Below are 21,960 nucleotides of genomic sequence, written 5' to 3'. Positions count from 1 at the left end.
TTATTGTTCTGTCCATGTGACGGTGCATATTTAGAACACTTTTATTCACCTCTAATGTAGTATATTTACAGCATATTTAATGTTCTATATGTCCATTGGTGCATATTTAGACCATATTTAATTGTCAGTGCTTTCGCTGTAATATAGATTCAGCTTGTATCGTGGGTGTACAGCGGCGGGGGTCACTAACCTTTTTTGAAACTGAGCTGCTTCTTGGCTACTGAATAATGTGAAAGGCTGTTTGATACACAATTAGCAAATAACACATTTGCTCAAATTACATTCAATTACTGTATGTTACTATTAATAGTCAGTGATATTCATCGACGTGAACTTTTGAAGACACTGATCATGTTAATGATTTAGCAAGTTAGGAAATTGATAAATATCAATATGGAACACATCATTTCTATAAATCTCTTCAAGTGTTTGCGTTTTCAAATGATGATTTCAATAACATGACAACGAAGAATATAGGGTTACAGTGACTCTGCGCCTGGACCTGTCCGTCACATAGAGGACGTTGGCAGATTTCCAATACGTATCAGAATTTTAACCACTTTTGGACAAGGTCTGACTCCAGTCTGAAGATATGTGATCCACATATATTTTCTATTTACGCTGCAATGATGCATATTCCAACTGCGCCACTTGAGAGCAAAAAAAAAAAAGACATCATGAATCATGCAGTGTAATTCCAATCCCAAAAAAGGAAAGAGCAGTAGTGTATTGTATCCACACACACAATTATGACAAGGAACATGCAGCTGGTTCAGATTTGTGTTTTTATTCCCTTGGGTTGTGTTCACAACTATATCCCGAGATCGTACTCAAGAAGTTGGCCGTCAGTCCCACTGATCCGTTGAAGGAGGACAAGCGATGTGTCTCACCTGCTCATTGTCACTTCTTGACTCTGCTTCTGCATTCCTCTCACGTCCCCTTGTAGGACAGCTCCGGGATGCGTCTTTGGAAGAGGAAGTGGTTTGTCTTGTCTGAATTCTGCCTCTTCTACTACAAAGGTAATAACTCAATCATGTTTAATTTGATGTATTCAACGATTAACTTGGGTGAAAACAATATTGTGGATCGACCACATGTCTTGACTCTCGAACGTATTAGTTCAGCTCAATCAATTTTTGGGTTTTACATTAGTATATTGTCGCTGTCCTGTGAAAAACACTTATGTCCATGTTGTTTTTATTTTTCTTATTTTTCCCGGAATGGTGTTCCCATGTTACAGACATCACATTATCGTGAAAATGAAAACATTTTCCAAAATTGGACATGCGTGTTTTTCACAGGACAGTGACGATATGTAGAGGGGTGTTTCCCAGAAATATGGTCCAGCGGAATCATCAAACGCTGATTTTCTTCAGTGTATTCTTGCGCGTGAGTCAGCGCACGATTCAGCTGAAGGCGTTTCGTATTTTGCGACGTGAACAGCTAATAAGTTGTGGTGTTCACGGGATCCTCAATTGTAACAACGCGTAACATGACAGCCAATGTTCACCATTCAGAGGTAATTTTCTACATATAATTAGAATTTGTACAAGTTTTTCAACTGAATATCTTTGTATGAAGGTAGTGAAGCTTTTCAAGTCTAAAAGTAATGACAAATATTTTTACTTTAGTGCTGAGTGCTTGGTGCTTAGGTACCAAGCACTCCAATATGAAACAATGGAGTACCATTACATTCAACAATCTCTTGTGAAAAAAGGGCTGACTCAACTATATTTATTCACACAGTTTGATTCAAAGCATATAACATTTTGACCTGGTTTTGAATAAATTCTTTTTTGGCCTCTTATGTTAACCTCCTGGACCATACTTTCTGAGAACCACTCAGCGACTCTGTCTTTAACATTAAGTCTGTCTCCCTTCTTGTCATTTTTGAAAAACTCCGAATTCATACCCAATGTGTTGCAAATTTATCCAAGCATGCCTTTATGGGCCTCCTGTGCACACTGGGGACAGAAAAGTATTGGAAAGCAGAATTAATTGTCTGAAATGTCTCGCTAAGATGAATAATTACGCTTGCATCCACCTCCATCTGCTCCCCACGACTTTTATGTGTCATTTCATCTTCATCATGTCAATCAAACACTTTCGGACACGCCCCCTTGCCTTCAGTAAAGAAATCAATTCTTCATCTCTTTTCTTCTTTTTTTCTCTCACCCTTTTCTCTCATCACTTCAAAGGTGTTTTTCTGCACTCAACACGATCAAAAGCCTCCTCCCCATTCAATTATTTTACTTAGGAGCCTCAAGAACATTTTAAGCCGTCTTGACTCCAGTCTGGCTCATATATTAGCATTGTGCAAGTGCTTGTGTGTGGTGAGAGTGCAGATAAAAACACCAGCCCTCACAGACCGACATTTAGGGAATGTCTCCTCCAAAGGTCCTTGTATTATTTTTAAACAATTAGCTCCCTTTTAATCCGGCTTTATCGGCACCCGGGACATCAGGCGGGCACAGGTGCTGATTCGTCTTTCCACATTGTAACAACATTTTATGATGTGATAATTGTTCAGTACTCACACACACACACACGCAAATACACACACACCCTCAGTGGGAACAAATACTTAGTGTTATTTATAGAAACTAATTAAGATGGAAACCCACTACGCTCACATATTATGGGAATTGTTGACCTTAACATTGTGGTTAAATTGTTGGCTTCGTTTAATTAATTGAAGTGGAAATTGAAAAGTGGAACAAAATTATTTCTATGAAATAATTGAAATTGAAATGTATTTTACGGTCAAATGGTCCTTTTATTCCTTTCAGCTTTCGCTTCAGGGTACACATGTACAGTATATACTTATTCTCGTGTCGCCCCTTGTTGAGGTTGTTTCCCCCTGCCCCCTTTTTTTTTTTTAAATAAGGGTCACAAAACACGAGTTAACTCCTTGTGTATGTTTTCCAAAAATTAGATGAAATTAGCAGGTAATAAATATTCATTCTTATTCCTTCCTCACCCTTTCTTCCCGCCGATTTGCCCCCACCCCCTCACTCACCACACGCAGACAGCAGAGAGGAGGCGGTCCTTGGCAGCATTCCACTTCCCAGCTATGTCATTTCACCCGTGGGACCCGAGGACCACATCAGCCGCAAGTATGCCTTCAAGGTACGTTGGCCTCCTCTTTCATTTAGCCTTATCTTATGCAGAAACTGATCAATCTACTTCTTACTATATTAATTAAAAGTTAAGTTTGAGGGACTTTCTTACTAAATAATTATCCGAAAGAGAATTGATTATGTTGCACTATTAGTCAAACGTGAACTGCTGGCCTATTATTTTAATCTTAAAATCTTTTACAAATATTTTTGCTCGAAAAATTACTTAGCCTTACGTGAAAGAAAATTAAACTTAAACACTTTAAACTTAAAACTTAAAAATTAAACACTTTACTCCATTGTAAAGTGTTTGGAAAAGCGCAGTATAAATCTGATGCATTATTATTATTATTATTATTATTAAATAATTCGAAACAATTAAAACGTTAACAACAATAAAAACACATAAAACACCAAAAGAAGGACATAGAAACTAGGGATGGGAATTTCGACTAATTTGCCCGCCGGCTAGTCTCAAATTTTATTTGTGACTAGTCGACTAGTCTATAAGCAAGAAAACTTGAAATTTAATACATATTGAATTAAAAGTGTAAAATGCAAATGTTTTGTGTATTTACAGTAGGGGCTATTTTAGCCCAAACATTAAGGACAGTTTGTTCATTTAAATTCTATTGATGTAACAACAACTGACTGAATAAAAGTGAACAATTGAAAGAGAAATATATTTCTGATACATTTGCCAATGCAATGCATGGCATTTATTATGAATAACGTAATGGGTAATGGTACCGACTCCCAGTCCAGCAGGGTCTCATTCGCCAGCACCATGTTAGGTGCGTTATCATGCACACAGGCAACGGCGTTATTTTCTAGTGCCCACGTACCCATCACACTCCGCAGGAGAGCAGCCAAGTTTTCAGCTGTGTGTCTTTCCTCCAAGTCGCATGTCTGAAGAACACAGCTGCGGAGATGTCCTTCGTCCACATACGTTATACACGTCATAGTCATGTAAGATCCGGTAGCTATGGACGTCCATCCGTAGTTATAGCATTGGCTGCATAGCTGATGAGCTCAAACGCTCGTAGTATCTACTCTTTCCTTTGGTTATGGCTACTCTCGAAAAAAACATTTTTCAAATTTTTCATTTGCCTTCAACAAAAGAAAGCAGCAGCATGTCACGTCATTTTACAAATTAGTTGGGTAATCTTTGCTGTGTGGTGAGCATCGCAGCGCCTGGCTGGAACAAACGCTCTCATGCTCGTCTGCCTGGCTCCGCCGCCATCGAGATTTACTTTGGATGTGGTTTCTCGTCGCTCCGGGAGAGTGGTTGTAAGGGTGTTTATGCTTACAAAGCCTACAGACGACGTTGTTGTCATCTGCTGCATCAAAATACTTTGTATGTACTTTTCTTCCCCAAACTTAGTGTCCCCGCCCCCTACTATGTGTGCGTATGGGCAGAGGCGTGAGGAACAATTTGCGTGATACTAATGCAGCGTTTAACTGACTAGTAAAATACTAAACGTTTAATAAATCGTAGACGGTTAAACGATTAAACGACTAGTCGCGCACATTCCTAATAGAAACATTTTTTTCCATATGTGACTTTGTAACGCCAATGCACTTTTCAGCTGTTTATTGAACACAGGGAAAACGGTAACACACATTAGCACAATGGGCACACTGGATGCAGGAGCTGCTTCGATCAAAGCTCACACCCATAGACTCAAACGGAGACTTGCCAACGTCACATGGCACCCCACCAGGCCCCGCCTCTTAAAGGCACATGCATGTACACAGACACTGCAATACGTAGAGTATTAAATTTATGCTTGAAATAATTTCTTGGTGTTTAGATATTTTTACAATTTCAAAATAAGGTTAAGTGTGTTGTAATGAGTGTGGATCTTTTTAATGTGTGAGGGGTAAAACTATCTTTTATATATATATATATATATATATATATATATATATATATATATATATATATATATATATATATATATATGTATATATATATATATATATATATATATATATATATGTATATATATATATATATATATGTATATATATGTATATATATATATATATATATGTATATATATGTATATATATATATATATATATGTATATATACTGTATATATATATATATATATATATACTGTATATATATATATATATATATATATATATATATATATATATATATATATATATATGTATATATATATATATATATATATATATATATATATATATATACTGTATATATATATATATATGTATATATATATATATATATATATATATATACTGTATATATATATATATATGTATATATATATATATATACTGTATATATATATATATATATATATATATATATACACAGTATATATATATATATATATATATATATATATATACACAGTATATATATATATATATATATATATATATATATACACAGTATATATATATATATATATATATATATACTGTGTATATATATATATATATACACAGTATATATATATATATATATATATATATATATATATATATATATATATATATATATATATACACACAGTATATATTAGGGCTGCTCGATTAAGCGAATTTGAACCGTAACCGAATTTTCTGGATAAAACGATTTTAAAAACGTTCAAATCGGCACGTTCAATTTTGTTATTTTTGGTGTATCTAAGCCACCGTAGTTTCCTCTGCATTTCCGCTTCCTCCCATGAGCGCGCAGTCCGATAACAACAACAACAACATCCATGGCTACCGGCGATTCTGCTATTTGCTCAGGCAAGTGAGCGTTTAGTTAATAAAACGGGCAAGTATAGATCTGCAGTGTAGTGTGTGCCCTGCATGCACAATGCAACCCGGGAGCAAATAACTCAACGTCTGAAAGGCTTTTTTTCTCCTCTACCACGGACCTCTGGTCCAGCCGGACTATGCATTCGTACTTAAGCTTGACAGTGCATTGTATTATTGAGTGACAGTTTTCCACTAATCTTTGATTTATGTAAGTAAGACCAGGGAGAAAGGTGAAAGGCTAGTCACTCGCTGTTTGGCAAATTGACTTGCTGACAGACTGTTTACAGACTTGTCTACCTTCTCTCATGTTAATTATTTCGTTTCAGATAGTATATGCACTTTCTTCTGTCATTATTGGTTTAATTAAGAACAGATCTGAAATCTATTGTGTAAGTAAAATGCTGTTAATCCCAATGGATTGTTCTGTGTGTATTAAGTTAAATTGACTGACATTTTGAGTTCAAAGAAAGAAAAATTAAATTTAAATAAAAGACATTCAAAATACTTCATTTTTCATTATTTTACAACGAAATCGTAATAGTAGAATCGTGTTAGAGAGAAAATAATCTGAATTTTCTTGTTAGGCAAAATCGAACAGCCCTAGTGTGTGTGTGTGTGTGTGTGTGTGTGTGTGTGTATATATATATATATATATATATGTATATATATATATATATTTATTATTATTATTATTATTATATATATATATTTTTTTTATACCTATTGCAGACGGGCCTGGAATGCGTCCCCCATGAAAAAATGGGTTCACTGTATAGATACGGCTTTTCAAGAAAAAAAAATGCCACACTGACAACATAGAAGCCTCAAAACCTTACGTTTCACATATGATATGCTTGGTGTAACTTAAGATCGTCACAAAAGGTTACCAGTGATTGCTAAGAGGGGATGAAAATCTGGCAGTATGATCAGTTATCTGTTTATCACCAGTGTTGTTGCGCTAAATGAGCTTATGCTTCATCAAAGTGCAGGCATTTAATTTTGGTACGTAGATAAATAGATACTTTATTCATCACGTGAGGGAAATAGATTTACAGCAGCAATATCAGCAATTGCACTCTAAAAAAAGATGCAATCAACATGCAAAAAGAAAAAAAAACAATACAAAAGCAGCATTGGGGGATCCAAGGAAAATTAATATCCAAGCAGGAAGAAAAGGAGACCAAGATTTTTCCCTGTTGCTGTTGGGCTGCGTCAGTAATAAATATATAGTTCAGTTTGCCAGAGCAGCAGTAGCCATACAACTAGTGCAAAAGGAATCGACGTCGTTGAAAATTCTACAGACAATACTAACCGGTACACATTATTTCCGTTTTATCTGTAGGTAAACCGTTTGACGACAACACCAAGCAGACACTGAAGTATGTTTCAGAAATACTTTATGATAACTCAATTTTCATACCAACCTTACATAATTGTAATGGCTTTTTGGATCATCTTGGCACATGTGTTAATATTAGACACGTTTTTACTACTGGTAAGGGGTAAAGCCCTCCGGCATAATTTGGCACCGAGCACCTGCTGCAGTGAAATTTGTTCCGGCTGTCAGAGGTGGTTTTAATAGTGACGCCTCTGTGGAATGGGTTTCCCTTTGGCACAATTCCGTAACTAGAGTCAACGCACGTGGGGTTTTATTCGTCTATGGTGGGGGGCTACATTTGTTTTTTAAAACTGACAGACTGTCAGATTTTTATTTTACTATGAAATTAATTTTTTTCTTCATTTTTCAAGAACCCTCCAGTTTGTTTCTTAGGTACAGCAAAAATGTTGATGGACGTTAAACCATTTGTTTTTTATCTTTCTTTGCGTGACTACTACCTTGGAAAAACCCAGAAATTAATCAAAAAGAGTTCTATAAAAAAAATTGTTTTTAAAGTATAAAAAAAATATAAAAAACGACCATTGATTCTGAGTATGGTACATGGGCTCCATCTTGTGGTACCGTAAAGAATCACTGAATTAAATACAAATAAAATCTCCAACATTTTAAACATGTACTACAATCAAACATTTTAGAATGAAGATGGCTATGCATATAGCCAGGTTATTTTTCTTCCAGTGCAACATTCTTTACTTTTCAAGCATTGTACATTATTTAATGACAGTGCAGTGACTCTACCTTCAGTAACCCCAACCCCTAACCCTCAGTACAATACAGTTGCAATTCATGTTAAACTATTTATTTGGAAAAAAGTTGCACTTTTTAACTTTTATGTGCAATACATTTGAATTTAATCGTTCTTGAAGTACCGTACTTTTTGTGTTATTACATACAAGCGCGGTGTTAATCTTTCAAACCATAACGTCTCCCCTCTTCGACCGTTGTGTCATTGCGGGGTCAATATAGTGAATACACCACAGAAATGAAAAAAAAAATCTTTCAAAGTTTACTGTATGGAATAAAAATAATAGAACATAACTAGGCCACCCTGCTATATTTGTGTACATTTCCAAAAAATTTTTTTCCCAGTTTCAAATTGAAATAAAACATTGATAAATTTGACCCACAATGTACAAGTAACCAATTGTATGAAGAAGCAGCTAAAACAATACAATGAATGCAGCGCATGTAAATAATATTACAGGACTCTTAGGAATGTAAATGCTCAGTGGACCAGATTAAATATGTAAAATAGATTAAATATATGCCATGTTATTGTCTATTATATTATAATAAATATGTAGAATAGATTAAGTATATACCATATTATTTTCTATTATATTATTAGTAATCAATCATTTATTAAAATAAATGAAATACATAATGTATTCAATATTCTTTAAAAAATATTAAGAAATGAATAAATCAATTATTAAATGACCTAAATGAATAAAAACAAAATAACAATGAATTTGTAACATTATTTGTTTTACAAATATAAGTGACTAATTTTCTAGCATTTATCTTACTATGAATTAACTAGTGATTTATTTATTTTTTTAAAAAGTGAAATGTGCTTATAATTGTTCTATTTTACCAATATTCAACCACTCAACAAATGATTTAATGGGATGAATTTTGACTTAACTTTTGACTTAATCCAGTTTACGAAAAAAATATATTTCAAGACTCTTCATGTGAAAAGGTGATGTGTACACAGTTGCTAATAAGAGCTACCATGAATGGACGTAGCATGTCAAAGTCATATTTTAATTGATATTGTTATGTTTGAATGAGCTATTGCCGGCATGCCGTGGTGGGAGCGGTTTGCCGCCACGCTGGATCACATTTGGGATTCTATGCCTCTGGCTATAAATAAACACGTCTCCGGTTTATTTTGGGAAGTGGCGCTGAAGGGAAAACATGCACACCCGCAGCTGGAGGAATCCCAAACAGCCAAGCTCATTTGAAGACCTTATCATTGTGTAATTAATATTTAATGCTTTAATTCGTAATTAAATTGATGATAATGGAGAGAAGGGCAATATAACATCCGTTAAAAAGGGATTGATTAATTATGAGGAATTTATGACCCCCAATTGAAAACATAAAACTTTCAGCTGTCATGATGAATTACTTTAATACTTAGCAGGTGGAATTCATCCCTAAGTTACATTATACTGTACATGATGGTAGGGTAATAAATCAGTCAGACATCAATCTTTTTTTTTTTGACGGGAGTTAGCACTCATACCATTCAATACATGTTTTTTAGCCCACTCTTATTTTATTTAAAGGCCTTTTCAGCTAAAGCCAATCCATCTGGTGCCCAAAAAAATACAGTGGTACCTTGACTCAGAGTGCACAACTTTTTCAAACTACAACCTGTCACTTGGGCAGTTGCAACAAAATATTTAATTTAATGAGTGATCTTTTTTTTGCTAACCATCAGAGCTGGGCATTTTACTAAAAATTGAGCGCCCGTTATTCGTCATCCGTCTGCAGCGTGGGTACCCTTCCGTCGTCCGTTATTCGCCTTTTTTTCTAGGGCGAAATATAGTTCCCATCTATAGGCCGGTCCGCCTCTAATAGTTCGTTTAGTCGGCGAGTTGCTGCAGCAACACATGTAAACAGACAATATAGCAGCACCCAGCCATATATTCTTTATCCTCTGCAAAAAAACAATTAATCATGACATCTTAGTTGCAATGGTCATCTTCATGTTACATCATCAAATCTATAGTAAATGTACGTATTATACTGACCCCTGGTTGCCAAAACGCACACACCAAAAGAAGCAGTACAATGTTCATTCAATGAAAGTAAAACACGTGGCCAAAACTGTTTAACTCTTGACATTCTATTTTTGTCTTAACTATTTCATACTGTGATTATTTATACACTCAAATACCATAGAGTGATAGTTTTATTATTAAAAAAAAAACATTACAAACATGTCAGTCAAGGTACCACTCTACTGCCAACAGATCTGTAGGTCAGGGCTGATAAGATGGTGTATGATAAGTGTGACAATTAAACCTCCACCCTCCACCTCCTCTTCCCTCTCTTCCTATTTGTTGCCTGCCCGACCGGGACATCACTCCCACACACCCCTGCGAGTGTGTCGCATTGACAGTCCTCACATAAAATAGGTACTCTCTTCCCTTTATCGGCTGTGGGAATATACTGTACATGACACATTGTCACTTGTCTCTGTGCATGATGGTGATCAACTTGTTGTTGTGTCACACTTTGCTCTGTTTGCTTTTTCTTTGTCTTTGTACTTTTACATTTGTGGGTTTTTGTGGGGCTTCTTGTTCAAGGCGCATCTACCTTCAAGACTCAAAATAACGTTTTTTTTTCTCTCTGATCAACGATGACATCATTTGAGGAGCAAATTTTTCATTTTTAGGAGCAATTTTTTGCAGGTTAATACCAGGGACGTGCGACCCTAGTGAGGATTAGCGGTTCAGAGAATGAATGGATGTATATTATTCATATTTATATAATTTTTTAAGCTTATATGCCACTCCTCCTTATTTGCCACTCCTCCCAGATGACATAGGCCGTAATGGACCATAAATAATTTCCGGTTCTGCTTAGCGCTATTAATTTCAGCATAATTTTCTCTGTAGTGTCCAGATGCTTATTTATTTACCTGGTATTTTGCTCTTCTAAATTGGATATGCTCAGTTTTAAGGCGGTACCGGCCAGATTTATGTGAAAAGTGTACTCTATCACTCAAGCCCTTAATTTCCATGTTAAATAACATGTCAATCTTAGGTTAGTTTAGCAATTAGCATGGCTTCTCCGTCTTGCCTCGTCTTCCATTCCTGAGAACGATAGCTTTCAGAAGTGTAGTTTAGCCACCATACAGTAGAGTCGATGATTACTCCCTCCGCAACGTGTTGAACCGCTCTATTATAGATAGCCAGCTGAAGCTCTTTGCAAGCGGAAGGCGATAAACGGACCGGGAAATTTTAGTAAAATGCCCAGCTGTGGAATTGTATTTGATTAGCTTCAGTCAAAAACAGTTGTACAGGAAAAAAAACAAATCCAGCCATAAAGCCGTAGGCCCGGGACCAAATGACACGACTGTGGGCCGTTGGTTGGGGACCACTTCAATAATGGATCTGGAAAGAAAAGCAAAAAAAAAAAAAAAAAAACACCATAAACGACGAATTTGACGAATTCCACCTTTCAGGGGGGGAAAAAAGATGCATACTGGAGAATATCTTTTAAGGGTGTTGTATTCCTCCTAACATGATTTATGCATCTTTACAAATACTAGAGAGCACTGAGTGTGTTTTATTCCATTAAAGCAGCAGACTTGAATGGGAGACACCCAAAGGCTATTAATGTCTCCCTTTGGATGCTTTTTTTCCTCCCACTGTAAAATCAATCCCCAGTTTGAGAGAATGCACCTTTATCAGGAGGAGCTGTGCGGCGCTCAGGCTTATCTTTACGAGCACAATGCTCCCTTAAAATAGTGCGAGGACATGTGAGACTGACGTATGCGTGGAAAAGAACGGCGAGGAAGCGATGAATGGAAAGTAAAACGAGGGGAGTGAGAGAGGAAGCCAGGCGGGACGGCGATTAGATACGTAAAGAACTTGACATCATCCAGTGAGGCGGTAAACAATAATAGACTTTTTTTTTTTTGCTTGTTTTTTTATTAAATCAAACATTTGTTTTTGTTATTCTGGAAGTGACTGTAACATGTCAACTGCAATTCTCGTCTCAAACCAATGGAAGAATTCAGTACATACTGACAATAAATTGACTTAGCAGCACCCTCCGACTGTACATTGAATAAAAAAGTTGTTTAAATAGATCGGATAGATTGGTCCATCGTCTGATCGGATCAGTGATAGGTTATTATTATTTTTTTTTTAACTCGGTGACCGGTAATCGATTTTAGAATCCTAGACAGACTTTTCATTTAATTAATTATTTTAAAGGTTTGCTCTTCAGTTCTTGGATGTACTTTTTTTCCCCTACCTTGTGTAAATGGTTGACACACACAGCAAGTGAAATCATGTCCAATCATTATCGTGATATGGATGGCGTATGAAGACAAGGAGACCAGTCAATGACTACATGAAGAATGACTAAATAACTGGCCAACAATGATCCAGTTAAACTGCAATCATGAGGCACAGCACAGTGGAAGAACACGCGCAGACTGGGGTAATGGTGCAATGATGATTACCAGTAGAGCAGCCAATACCAGTACCACTAGTGGTCCGTAAACTCCCTCTTGTGGTTCACAAATGACTTACTGAATGAAATCGTCAATCCTTTGATACTTTGACCACTTTTTTTAATGTAGTATAGTACATTTTTTAAGTACAGTTCAGTTGTAATTAACGTCACAGAGTTGCATTTAATCTTGGTTTGTTTTCAAACAATTATCTATATAAATTTTTGTATTTAATTTATGTGCAATACATTTTAAGTGAATCATTATTTAAGTACTGTTTACTTGACTGATGTTAATATTCAAACAGTGCTTAGTGTTACTGTGTTTTTTTTCCCGCCAATGCATAATGGATGTGTGGCAACTTACTGCCAAATCTTCCCTGTGATTGCTCTTCATCTTTCCTGTCCACCTGGGGGGTCCGAGCACTTAATTTGTGTGCCAGCAAGGTGGGGATGGGCAGCTGGGGGTGAAGCCAGCCAACACTGGACAGGTTGAAAGTGAGCATGCAATTTGTAGAATGTATGCAGTCCGGCCTAGAGATGAACCCTGGTTGCTCTCTTTTGTGCGTCCCTCTCCAGCCTCATCAAGCTCAACTCCAAGGCAAAGACATTTCTGCATTTTTAGTGAGAGCAGATAAACAATCTTCCTCACAGGCGTTCTTCTCCCACAATAGCCACATCTTTTTTTTCTTTTTTTTTTTACTCCAATGGACGAGAAAACTAATAGCCAACTCTTAGTTTCCTGCGGTTATTACTCCAGCGCTAGCCACCCACGCAGACACTAAAAGCACTCTGGTGAGCTCCCTTCTTACAGAAACACACATTCAGGGACATTGAGAGGGAAAATAGCCAGGAGGGAAAAAATGCATTCACTGATTTTTATGGCCCTCGTCTCAATACTTTTGTGTGAGTCATGTGTTTGTGTTATATTAATTTTTTGTCTTCACATCATTTTTGGGACAACCGTTGGAATGTTCATGAAACGATGCCCAGCATTTATGCAAGATTAAAGTACTCGCTTTATGGCTCTCAGCTGGTAAAATCCAGCGCATTAATTAAGTATTAATCAGACACAGACTCTATAGAGGATTTTTTTTTTTTTTTTATCGCGAATAGCATTTACTGCTTCTTTTCTAACTTTGTTTTACCCACACAAAGCTTGACATGCACGGACACACACACACACACACACGACACAGACACGAGCAAAAATAGCCTCGTGAGTTAACATTTGTCGAGTACAATTTGGGGTTTTGTTTTATGTTGAGTTCCTTCCCTGTCATTGCGTCTTTGTTGGTCGTGACTGGCTTCCACTGTTGTCTTTGTCTTCGTTTCGTGGTGTGCTCGGTGTACTCGGCGCCGCCTTGTCTGCGCTCCGGTTGGTCGGTCGGACATCGTGACACCTTCGCTGTGCTCTGTCTCCCCCCGCAGGCCAGCCACCCGAGCGGGCGCTCGCATTGTTACAAACGCAGCTCTGTGATTGGCACTCAGGCGGAGCACACAGGCATGCGGACGTACTACTTCAGCGCCGACACGCAGGAGGACATGAACACCTGGCTGAGGGCCATGAACCAGGCCGCCAACATGAGAGGCCCCGTCGACACAGGTGGAAGGTCAGAAACTCACGCGTGTCTTCCGTTTTCTTAAAAAAATTGGGTTGAACTCAGAATGGTTGGACTTTTGGGACGAGTGATATTCCTGTTTGTCCTCTGCGGCTGACCTGACCGTCAATTAACCCTCCAAAGTCCCTTCCGGACACAAGCAATGGAGCTTTAAATTGCCCGTCAAGCGATTCCCCAAACAGTTAGGTCAGACCAAATAAAATTTAAAGTGTTATTGGCAAAAAGGCAGCAGCAGTAGGACAACTCAGACACACTAATGCACACCAACATATTCAAACAAACAAACATATCGGCTGCCATCACTCACTCAATTGAAAACCATTTGCCTGAAGCAGGCAGCTTTAAAATCACAGTCAAGCATTCAGATGCTGCATTTTGACCTGAGGTACAATGACTTTAAATGACAGCGTCATCTCACCATTGAAAATGGCTCTTTCCTGCCTTGGATGTCATGTGTGCAAGATACAGACGTAGTGGTGTGTATGTTGGGGGGGTGGCTGACGTAACACTTGTGTGAAATGCCGTTTGTATTTAAGCGAAGACTAAAATTGAAGTCAGTTACAATCAAGATTCAGGGTTTGATGTTGGAGGTAGGGTTCCAAATTAGGATTTGAAGTTAGGTCTTCAATTTAGGGTTTACAATGACGGTTAGGGCTTCAAATTGTGGTTTCAAGTGAGGGTTAGTATCTTAAATGAGGGTTTAAAGCACTGTTAGTGTTGCCAATTATGGTTTTCAAGACAAGATTAAATCTTCAGATTAGGGTTTGAAGCCACTGTTTGGGTTTCATGCTTAGGTTTGGATTTTCAATTGTCAAAACATTGTTTAAAAAAGTCAGATACACCTTCAAAATTGGGTTTCAAGCCTAGGTTGTGATTTCAAATTAAGGTTTCGAGCCAGAGTTATGCTTTCAAGTGAGGGGTAGAGGTTCAAATTAGGGTTGCAAGTAATGGATAGGGCTTCAAATTAGGGTTTCTAATCAGTGTTAGGATTCCAAATTACTATTTCAAGACAGGGTTAGCGGTTCAGATTTGGGTTTGAAGCAATTGTAAGGGTGTCAAGCCTAGGTTAGGATATTAAGGTTCATATTAAGGTTTTCAAGATGGAGTTATGATTTCAAGTCAGGGTTAGGCATCAAATTCGGGTTTTAAATCATGGATAGAGCTTCAAGTTAGGATTAGTATTCCAAACGACTGCTTCAAGACGGGGTCAGTGCTTCAGATTAGGGTTTTCAAAACGGAGTTATGATTTAAAGTCAGGGTTGGATTTCAAATTAGAGTTTTAATTCAGGGATAAGGCTTCAAATTACAGTTGCAAATCAGGTTTAGTTTCAAAATTAGGTTTTCAAGCCTGGATTAGGGTTTCCCAATTTGGCTGTTGACTCTCCACAGACCATCTCAGCAGCCGATTCACTTCCACATGATGCCTCAGACCGTCACGCACACCAACCACGTCGACAACCACAAGGCTCCGGAACCCCAGAGACCCGCCGCCGTCCACGAGGTTCTCCTGGAGCCCATACACCACCACCCGGACGACCACCGCAGCTTCCAAAAAGACTCTCCTGTCGCCACGGAGATGGACACGCACGCCTCTCTCCCCGCCAACCCCACGGCCACTACCATCCTGCCGCCGAACCACGCATCCTCGTCGGCACCCGTTTCCAGGGTGCCGTCTCGAGCACCCTCACGGTCCGCCTCCACGCTGCCCCAGGGCGTTGGTGCCAGGAACGGTCTGGTGGAGACACCCAGCCCAATCTTGGAGCCCAACGGCATCGCGGCGGGGACGTACCAGAGGGTCCCGGAAGCCCCGCTGGAAATGAGGAGGAGGAGTACTCTGGAACAAGTGGAGCAGTGGGTCAAGGTGCAGAAAGCTGAACATAAAGGGTAGGTGGCAGAAACTATACTAAGCTTATTAGTATGAACATATCGTCGTCCTCTGGGAAGTGGCCAACTGGAAGACGAGGTGCCAAAAACACATAATGAGGGATTATATAACTTGAATCTTAGAAATTCAATGCAGAGTAGTAATAGTCGTCTCGACTAGTCGACTAATTGGTTCATCCCCTAGAAGACATTATATCCGAAAAGTATTTGAAGCGCTTCACTTTTCCCACAAAATCTTATACTACAGCTGTATTTTAAAATGAACTAAATGAGTTGGGTGAAGTGCTGTGAATACTCTGCAGCTGTACCATATAGCCTGACACTTGTGTGTGTTGTGACAGTCCTCCATCCCGAGACAACACCCTCCCCCGGCGAACGCCGCCCTCACAACCCAAGTTCGGCACCCTGGACGCACACCAGACCCTGCCAAAGACCCCACGCCACAGTCCCTCACTGGCACGCCTCGGGGAGTACAAGTACGCCCAGGACCGCATGAGCCACTTCCGCCTTACTCCTGATCTGGGCGGCCCGGGTTCCAACACGGTCCTGCAGTTGTACGAGTGGCAGCAGCGCCAGCAGTACCGCCACGGCAGCCCCACGGCACCCCTCTATACGCCGGCCCCGGACTACCCTTTCGGCGCCCGGCCGCCATCCGCCATTCCTCCAACCGCCAAGCACAACGGGCCGCCGCGCTGCGTGTCCGTACCGCCTTCGCCCGCGGACATCCCGCCGCCGGGGCCTCCGCCGGGCACCAGCAGGACCCTGTCACCTGCCCGCCGCCCGCACACGCCCGTCGACCGCGTGACAGTGAGACCCTCGGGCGAGGCGTCGGCAGTGGACACAATGTTCGCCATTTCACCTCGCAGGACCAAGTCCCAGGTCTTCAAGGTAAAATCATAGGCGCTTCAATTAGGGTTTTAAGGCTGGGTTATGGTTTCAAGACAGGTTTAGGGTTAACAAATTAGGAATTTCACCTTTGGGCTATGGTTTGTAATTAGGGTTTCAAGCCGGTGCTAGGGTCTCAATCAAGTATTTTCAGGTAGCATAATGAGTTCAACTTAGTTTTCAAAATTTGAACCAGGGTTGGTGTTTGAAGTTAGGGTTTCAAGCCTGAGTTATGGTTTCATATTAGGATTACAGGGTTACGGGTTACGTTAGAGGTTGAAAGATATGGTTAGGGTCTCAAAACAAGGTTTTTCAAGACAGGGCTGGGGTTTTAAGACTGAGAAAGGGTTTCAAACCAGGGATAGGATTTCACATTTGGGTTACAAGCCAGGGTTAAGGTTTCAAGTAATGGACTCAAGTCGGACTGTCAAAAATTAATCTTTTTAGAATCAATTATCCTATCGATTAGTCCATCTGAGTAATAGATTTTAAATTTCGGTTTTAAAACAGGGTTTGGTCTTGAGATAGGGATTCAAGCCCAGTTTACAGCTTCAAAAAAGGTTTAGGGTATCAAATTTAAGTCTGGATTGGAGATTTCAATCCTATGTTTTAGGTTCAACATTGGTTAGGGTATCAAGCCAGGGTTAGGGTTTCATATTAAGATTTTAAGTCAGTGTTCGGGTTTCACATCTCAAGCAATCGTTATACTTCCAAGAAATTATGTAAATAGTTGACACGTGAATGTCATTGGGAGAGTGTTTGTTGTTGGGAGTTAGTTACCTAGGACTTATTTGTTGCTTCACCATTCAATCACACTTATTCCTGTCAGCCAGTGCGACATTGCGAGTTTGCTCCACTGAGCACAATCATTGGTTCAGTTCCTCGTGTGCAACCGGTCACACAGTGTGAGCAGTCGGTGATCCCTCGCCGCTTTGCGGTTCGAGTTTCGCGGCCGCAGTGCAACGCGAGTTTTCAACAAGTACTCATCAAAAAATAAACGTGAAAAATACAGCCATATCGGCAGCCATGTTGTGGAAAGACGTGTTGTTTCAAAGAGATGAGTTGAATCTGAGGACCTGTATATACCCCTGGGCACTCATAAAAGGCACGTGATTGGTTCCCAACGTGAGATCGACCAATGAGAGCACGAGTGGATTCATCCCGTGAGCTGATTGGCTGCGCATCATCGCAGCCTGTCTCTAACCTCGTCCATGCTAACAAATGAACAGCACTTTTGAACAACGTGCTTACCTTAACTAGAATCCCGCATTGCATTTTATTCAAGATCCTTGTTGATGTTATTGTGCAAAGCCATGATTACTTCCGGCGACTGTGCTGCCTCTTCGTTTTAAAAGAAGAGGAAAGAGAAGAAGAAGATGACGGCAATGAAGAAGAAGCAGGCAACAAAGAAGCGGTACCAGTAACAGCAGAAGTAATGACACGGTTTGCACAACAACGACAAGGGTTTAAAAGTGCAAGTACACAAGGATTGCACCTTTGGCTAAAATGCACTGCAGGATTGTAGTTAAGGTAAGCCAATTTTAGGATCAGAATTTACATTTTAACGTAGTTATTAGCCAGTTCCTCTCACAACCTGCAACTTGGTATTTATTCTTCATTTTGCACTTTTAGAAGGGTGGGAACCACGTCGGGGGGTTCGCAACAGCATAATAGAGGCATAAATCCCCCCAAAATAAAACTTAAAAATATATATATATATATAAATAAAAATAATAATTGTAAAAATAAGTCAACCTCTATTTTGCATTTTTTTCACCTTTCTCGGGGGTTCTGGTCCCACTGTACTAGTATCGAAAATGTATTTACAAAGACTTTGTGTGCTGCAGGCATCCACCATGGAGAGGCGCTCTTTGCCCCCATCCAACTATATCACGCACACAGTCAGTGCTCCCAGTCTCCACGGCAAAACGGTACGTCTGATTCAGCTAAAATGTCAGGGTTTTTTTTTTTTTTTTAAATGTCTACCGGTACCGGTATATCCATTTAACAACCAGTATTGTAGATGCAATTGTTTCCATGACTCCTGATCTCTGTTGTTAACTGTCAAAGTCACACTAATCCTCTCACTTCTGCTTTTATGCAGTTCAATTCAGCTACGGTAGGGCGATTCAAATTAGGGTTTCAAGACAGAGTTATGGTTTCTGATTTGGTTTTGGGTTTCAAGCATTTGAAGTCCGGGTTAGGGTTTCATGTTGGTGTTTCAAACCTTGGTTAAAGTTACATACGTGGTTTTGCATTTCAAATTGGTGTTTCAAGCCAGGGTAATGATTTCAAAATTGTGTTTCAAATCGGGGATAGGGTTAAAATGAGTAGAGTTTAAAATTGGGATTTTTAAGACAGTGTTAATGTTTCAATTTATGGTTTCAAGCCACGGTTAGTGTTTCAAACCTGTGTTAGAGTTTCAAGTCATGGATGAATTGGAGGGGTCAAGACCGTGCAAGGGTTTCAAATTAGGGTTTCAAGACAGGGTTAGCCTTTCAAACTAGAATTTTAAGCAAGGGCCATGGTTTCGAAATAGGGTATCAAGTCAAAATTTTGGTTCCAAGCCTGCGTTAGGTTTTCAAACCTGGATTAGGGTTATAACAAGGATTGAGGTTTCAAACCAATCTTAGGTTTTCAAGGTAAGGGTCCAAGCCTGGTTAAGGGTATCAAATTACCATTAGATTGGCACAATGCTGAACTTTACACCTTCCATTTGATTGGCCAATAGCATTGTTAGGCCAATTAAGGTACCTTTCACATTTTCGGACAAAAAGAAAACCTGCCCAAAAAAGTGCTCCCTACCAAACTGAAGTGAAGTGTACTGCTTTGTGTCAATGTAACACTCTGGTGTGTGTGTGGTCAAAAACGATGACGTCGGACAGCCCGATGAGCTCACCCTGCTCCTCATTCAGCTGCGCCGGCAGCAGGCCAAGATGGCGGCCGCCCGCCAGCACACGCTGGAGCAGCTGCAGCGCCACGGCCTGTCGACTGCCGGCCCCCTCGTCAGCGCCGGCCCCCCTCCTACGCTAACCCACCTCAGTCTGTTGGGCGAAACACAGGTGGGCGGCCCACCGCACCGCCTTCATCATAGCGAGGCCTGGTAGAGGTTGCCCCTATGAAAGAAACCATTTGTTTACCAATGTATTAGATAAGTGTGGCTTTCGTTACCATAGTGACGAGGGGTGGAGCTAGGGCGTTCCAATTAAGCAAGCGGCAACTCAGTGCTGCCACAAATCTTTTTGTGCTGTTATTGGAAACTTGTGGAGATTCTGAGACCCTTCTTAGACTAGATGACAATTGGAATGACTGGAATGACCCCCTCTGCCCCCCTCCCATGCAGCAAGCACCCATAAAGATTTGATTTAATTTTCACTCGCAGCGGTATTTTAAGCCACCAAATTGCAGTTAACAATTAGCATAGCATTGTGTCTACATTCTGTAGGGGGCCCTCCCCCACAGTGATAGCGAAGCCAAACCTTCAAGTGCCTGTTAGCAAAAGCTAATTATAGTAACACTGTTACTATAAATTGTGCTAACACTGCAGCTCTTTGGAGTTAGGGTGTTGCGACAAAGCAAGCATTTTCTCAGAGTTGCTAACTTAGTCACGATATTTTGTGACATATCCAAACCCCAAAATGAGCGACTAGCAACAAATCTAGTGACTTTTTGTAGTGTTATTGGAAACTTTTGAAAATCACTCACCGCTCTGTCCAGACCGCAGATGAATGGCGCTTGCTCAGTACAGGCTCATATCTATTCTAGTGGGATGCAAAATCCTAACCTATTTTTCCTTTTTACTCATCACTTTAAACAGAAACTTGTGGAACCCCCAGCAACTCCCCCCCCCCCCCCCCCCCCACACACACACACACCACCATTCAATATGCATTCTCCACAAAAAACGGGGGAGGGAACGGGGAATATTTTTTTTTAAGTTTTGAAAATTGAAAAACAACCCACAAATATGTAAATCCCCAGACACTACTGGTATAATACTGCTTGATGGGTTGCTAATATCATGATGTTTAGTAAGTTAAAGTTGAAAAATGTCTTGCGATCATTGCATTCTTTGGTTTTTCTGTCCGCGGCCCCTGAGGAGAAAGTCCCCTTTTTAAAAAGCTCATAAAGTCAAGTTTTCAACATATTTTACATTTCACCATTGCGCCACAGTTTCTATAATAGCAACATAGCAGAGCATATAGCGTAGGGGAATGGTGTCAGTCAGCAGTGTGTTTAGTGGCAGCCTCTACCTCAAAATCCTCATCTGTCATCTCGGGACGGGCTCACGTGTACAAAGAGGAAGCAGCGTCCTGTGCTCTTGGCTGCTTGGCTTCCGTGTGGTGTTTTTTATTTTTTTGGTCAGTTCGCATGTAGCTTACCCGGCTGCGTTGTGCTTTGCCTGCTTTGCTTATTGTGGAAGTGATGCTGGCTGGTTTGGGGCTGACGAAGTTTTCATTGGTTTGTGTTAGTAGCATTGTCGTCATGGCAGAGACGACGCTTGTGTGCAAAGTAAAATGGGCTGAACCATATTTGCGATCCATGCGACATCAATCGATTTGAGTGTGAATGCTGAGATGTGCATTTATCTCCTAACAGCTCAATGGATTCCAACATGATTTAAGGGCAAAAAGTGTGTCTCAATTGGGACAAGGGTGCTTTTACATTTTCCTAAAATATCGTGAGGAGTTTCTACATGAAGATCAAAATATGTTGTTGTGGCAATGCCAGAAACGGAGTCACAACAGAAGATATACAGTGCATCATTCGTTTGAAGGTGTTTGGTTGTTATTTTTTTAGAAAAATATTTTTTCATTGGATTGTGAAGTTATGGTGACATCTGGTAAATAACCCTCTTGAAGCTTATTACTGTGAACCGACCTGTCGTCTGCCATCTTGACAACAAAGCTAAAAAATACCAGAAAATGAAGATATGGTTGAGATTGCTGGGAAATCTGAACAAAATTCAAAATGTATTGACTCCTGTTTTTGTTTGCAAATGAATTATTTGACTCCCAGCAGCAGCCCTGGCATCAAACCAATTTTAAATGTAGTTTTAA

At 39.6% G+C, this 21,960-nt stretch overlaps 1 protein-coding gene across 11 annotated transcripts in view; it reads left to right on the top strand.

The window, feature by feature from the left end:
• Positions 1-21,960, top strand: part of LOC147148599 (pleckstrin homology domain-containing family A member 7-like) — a 105,237-nt gene that overhangs the window by 64,735 nt on the left and 18,542 nt on the right. For 9 of the 11 annotated variants that reach the window (XR_015086411.1, XM_086027562.1, XM_086027561.1 and 6 more), the window contains 7 exons: positions 947-1,019; positions 3,029-3,129; positions 13,941-14,122; positions 15,521-16,015; positions 16,357-16,903; positions 18,748-18,831; positions 19,786-19,962. Coding sequence is in view for 10 of the 11 variants with exons in the window: in XM_086027562.1 (XP_085883688.1) it covers positions 947-1,019; positions 3,029-3,129; positions 13,941-14,122; positions 15,521-16,015; positions 16,357-16,903; positions 18,748-18,831; positions 19,786-19,962 (1,659 nt within the window). In the remaining variant the exon portion in view is untranslated. The remainder of the gene's footprint in view (positions 1-946; positions 1,020-3,028; positions 3,130-13,940; positions 14,123-15,520; positions 16,016-16,356; positions 16,904-18,747; positions 18,832-19,785; positions 19,963-21,960) is intronic. The other 2 variants (XM_086027560.1, XM_086027565.1) reach the window with 2 other exon arrangements.

This window comes from Filicampus tigris, chromosome 4, assembly GCF_054856515.1.
Source record: "Filicampus tigris isolate MCC_2025a chromosome 4, RoL_Ftig_1.0, whole genome shotgun sequence".
Taxonomy (NCBI): Eukaryota; Metazoa; Chordata; class Actinopteri; order Syngnathiformes; family Syngnathidae; genus Filicampus; species Filicampus tigris.
This window is presented reverse-complemented; position numbering and strand designations above follow the sequence as displayed.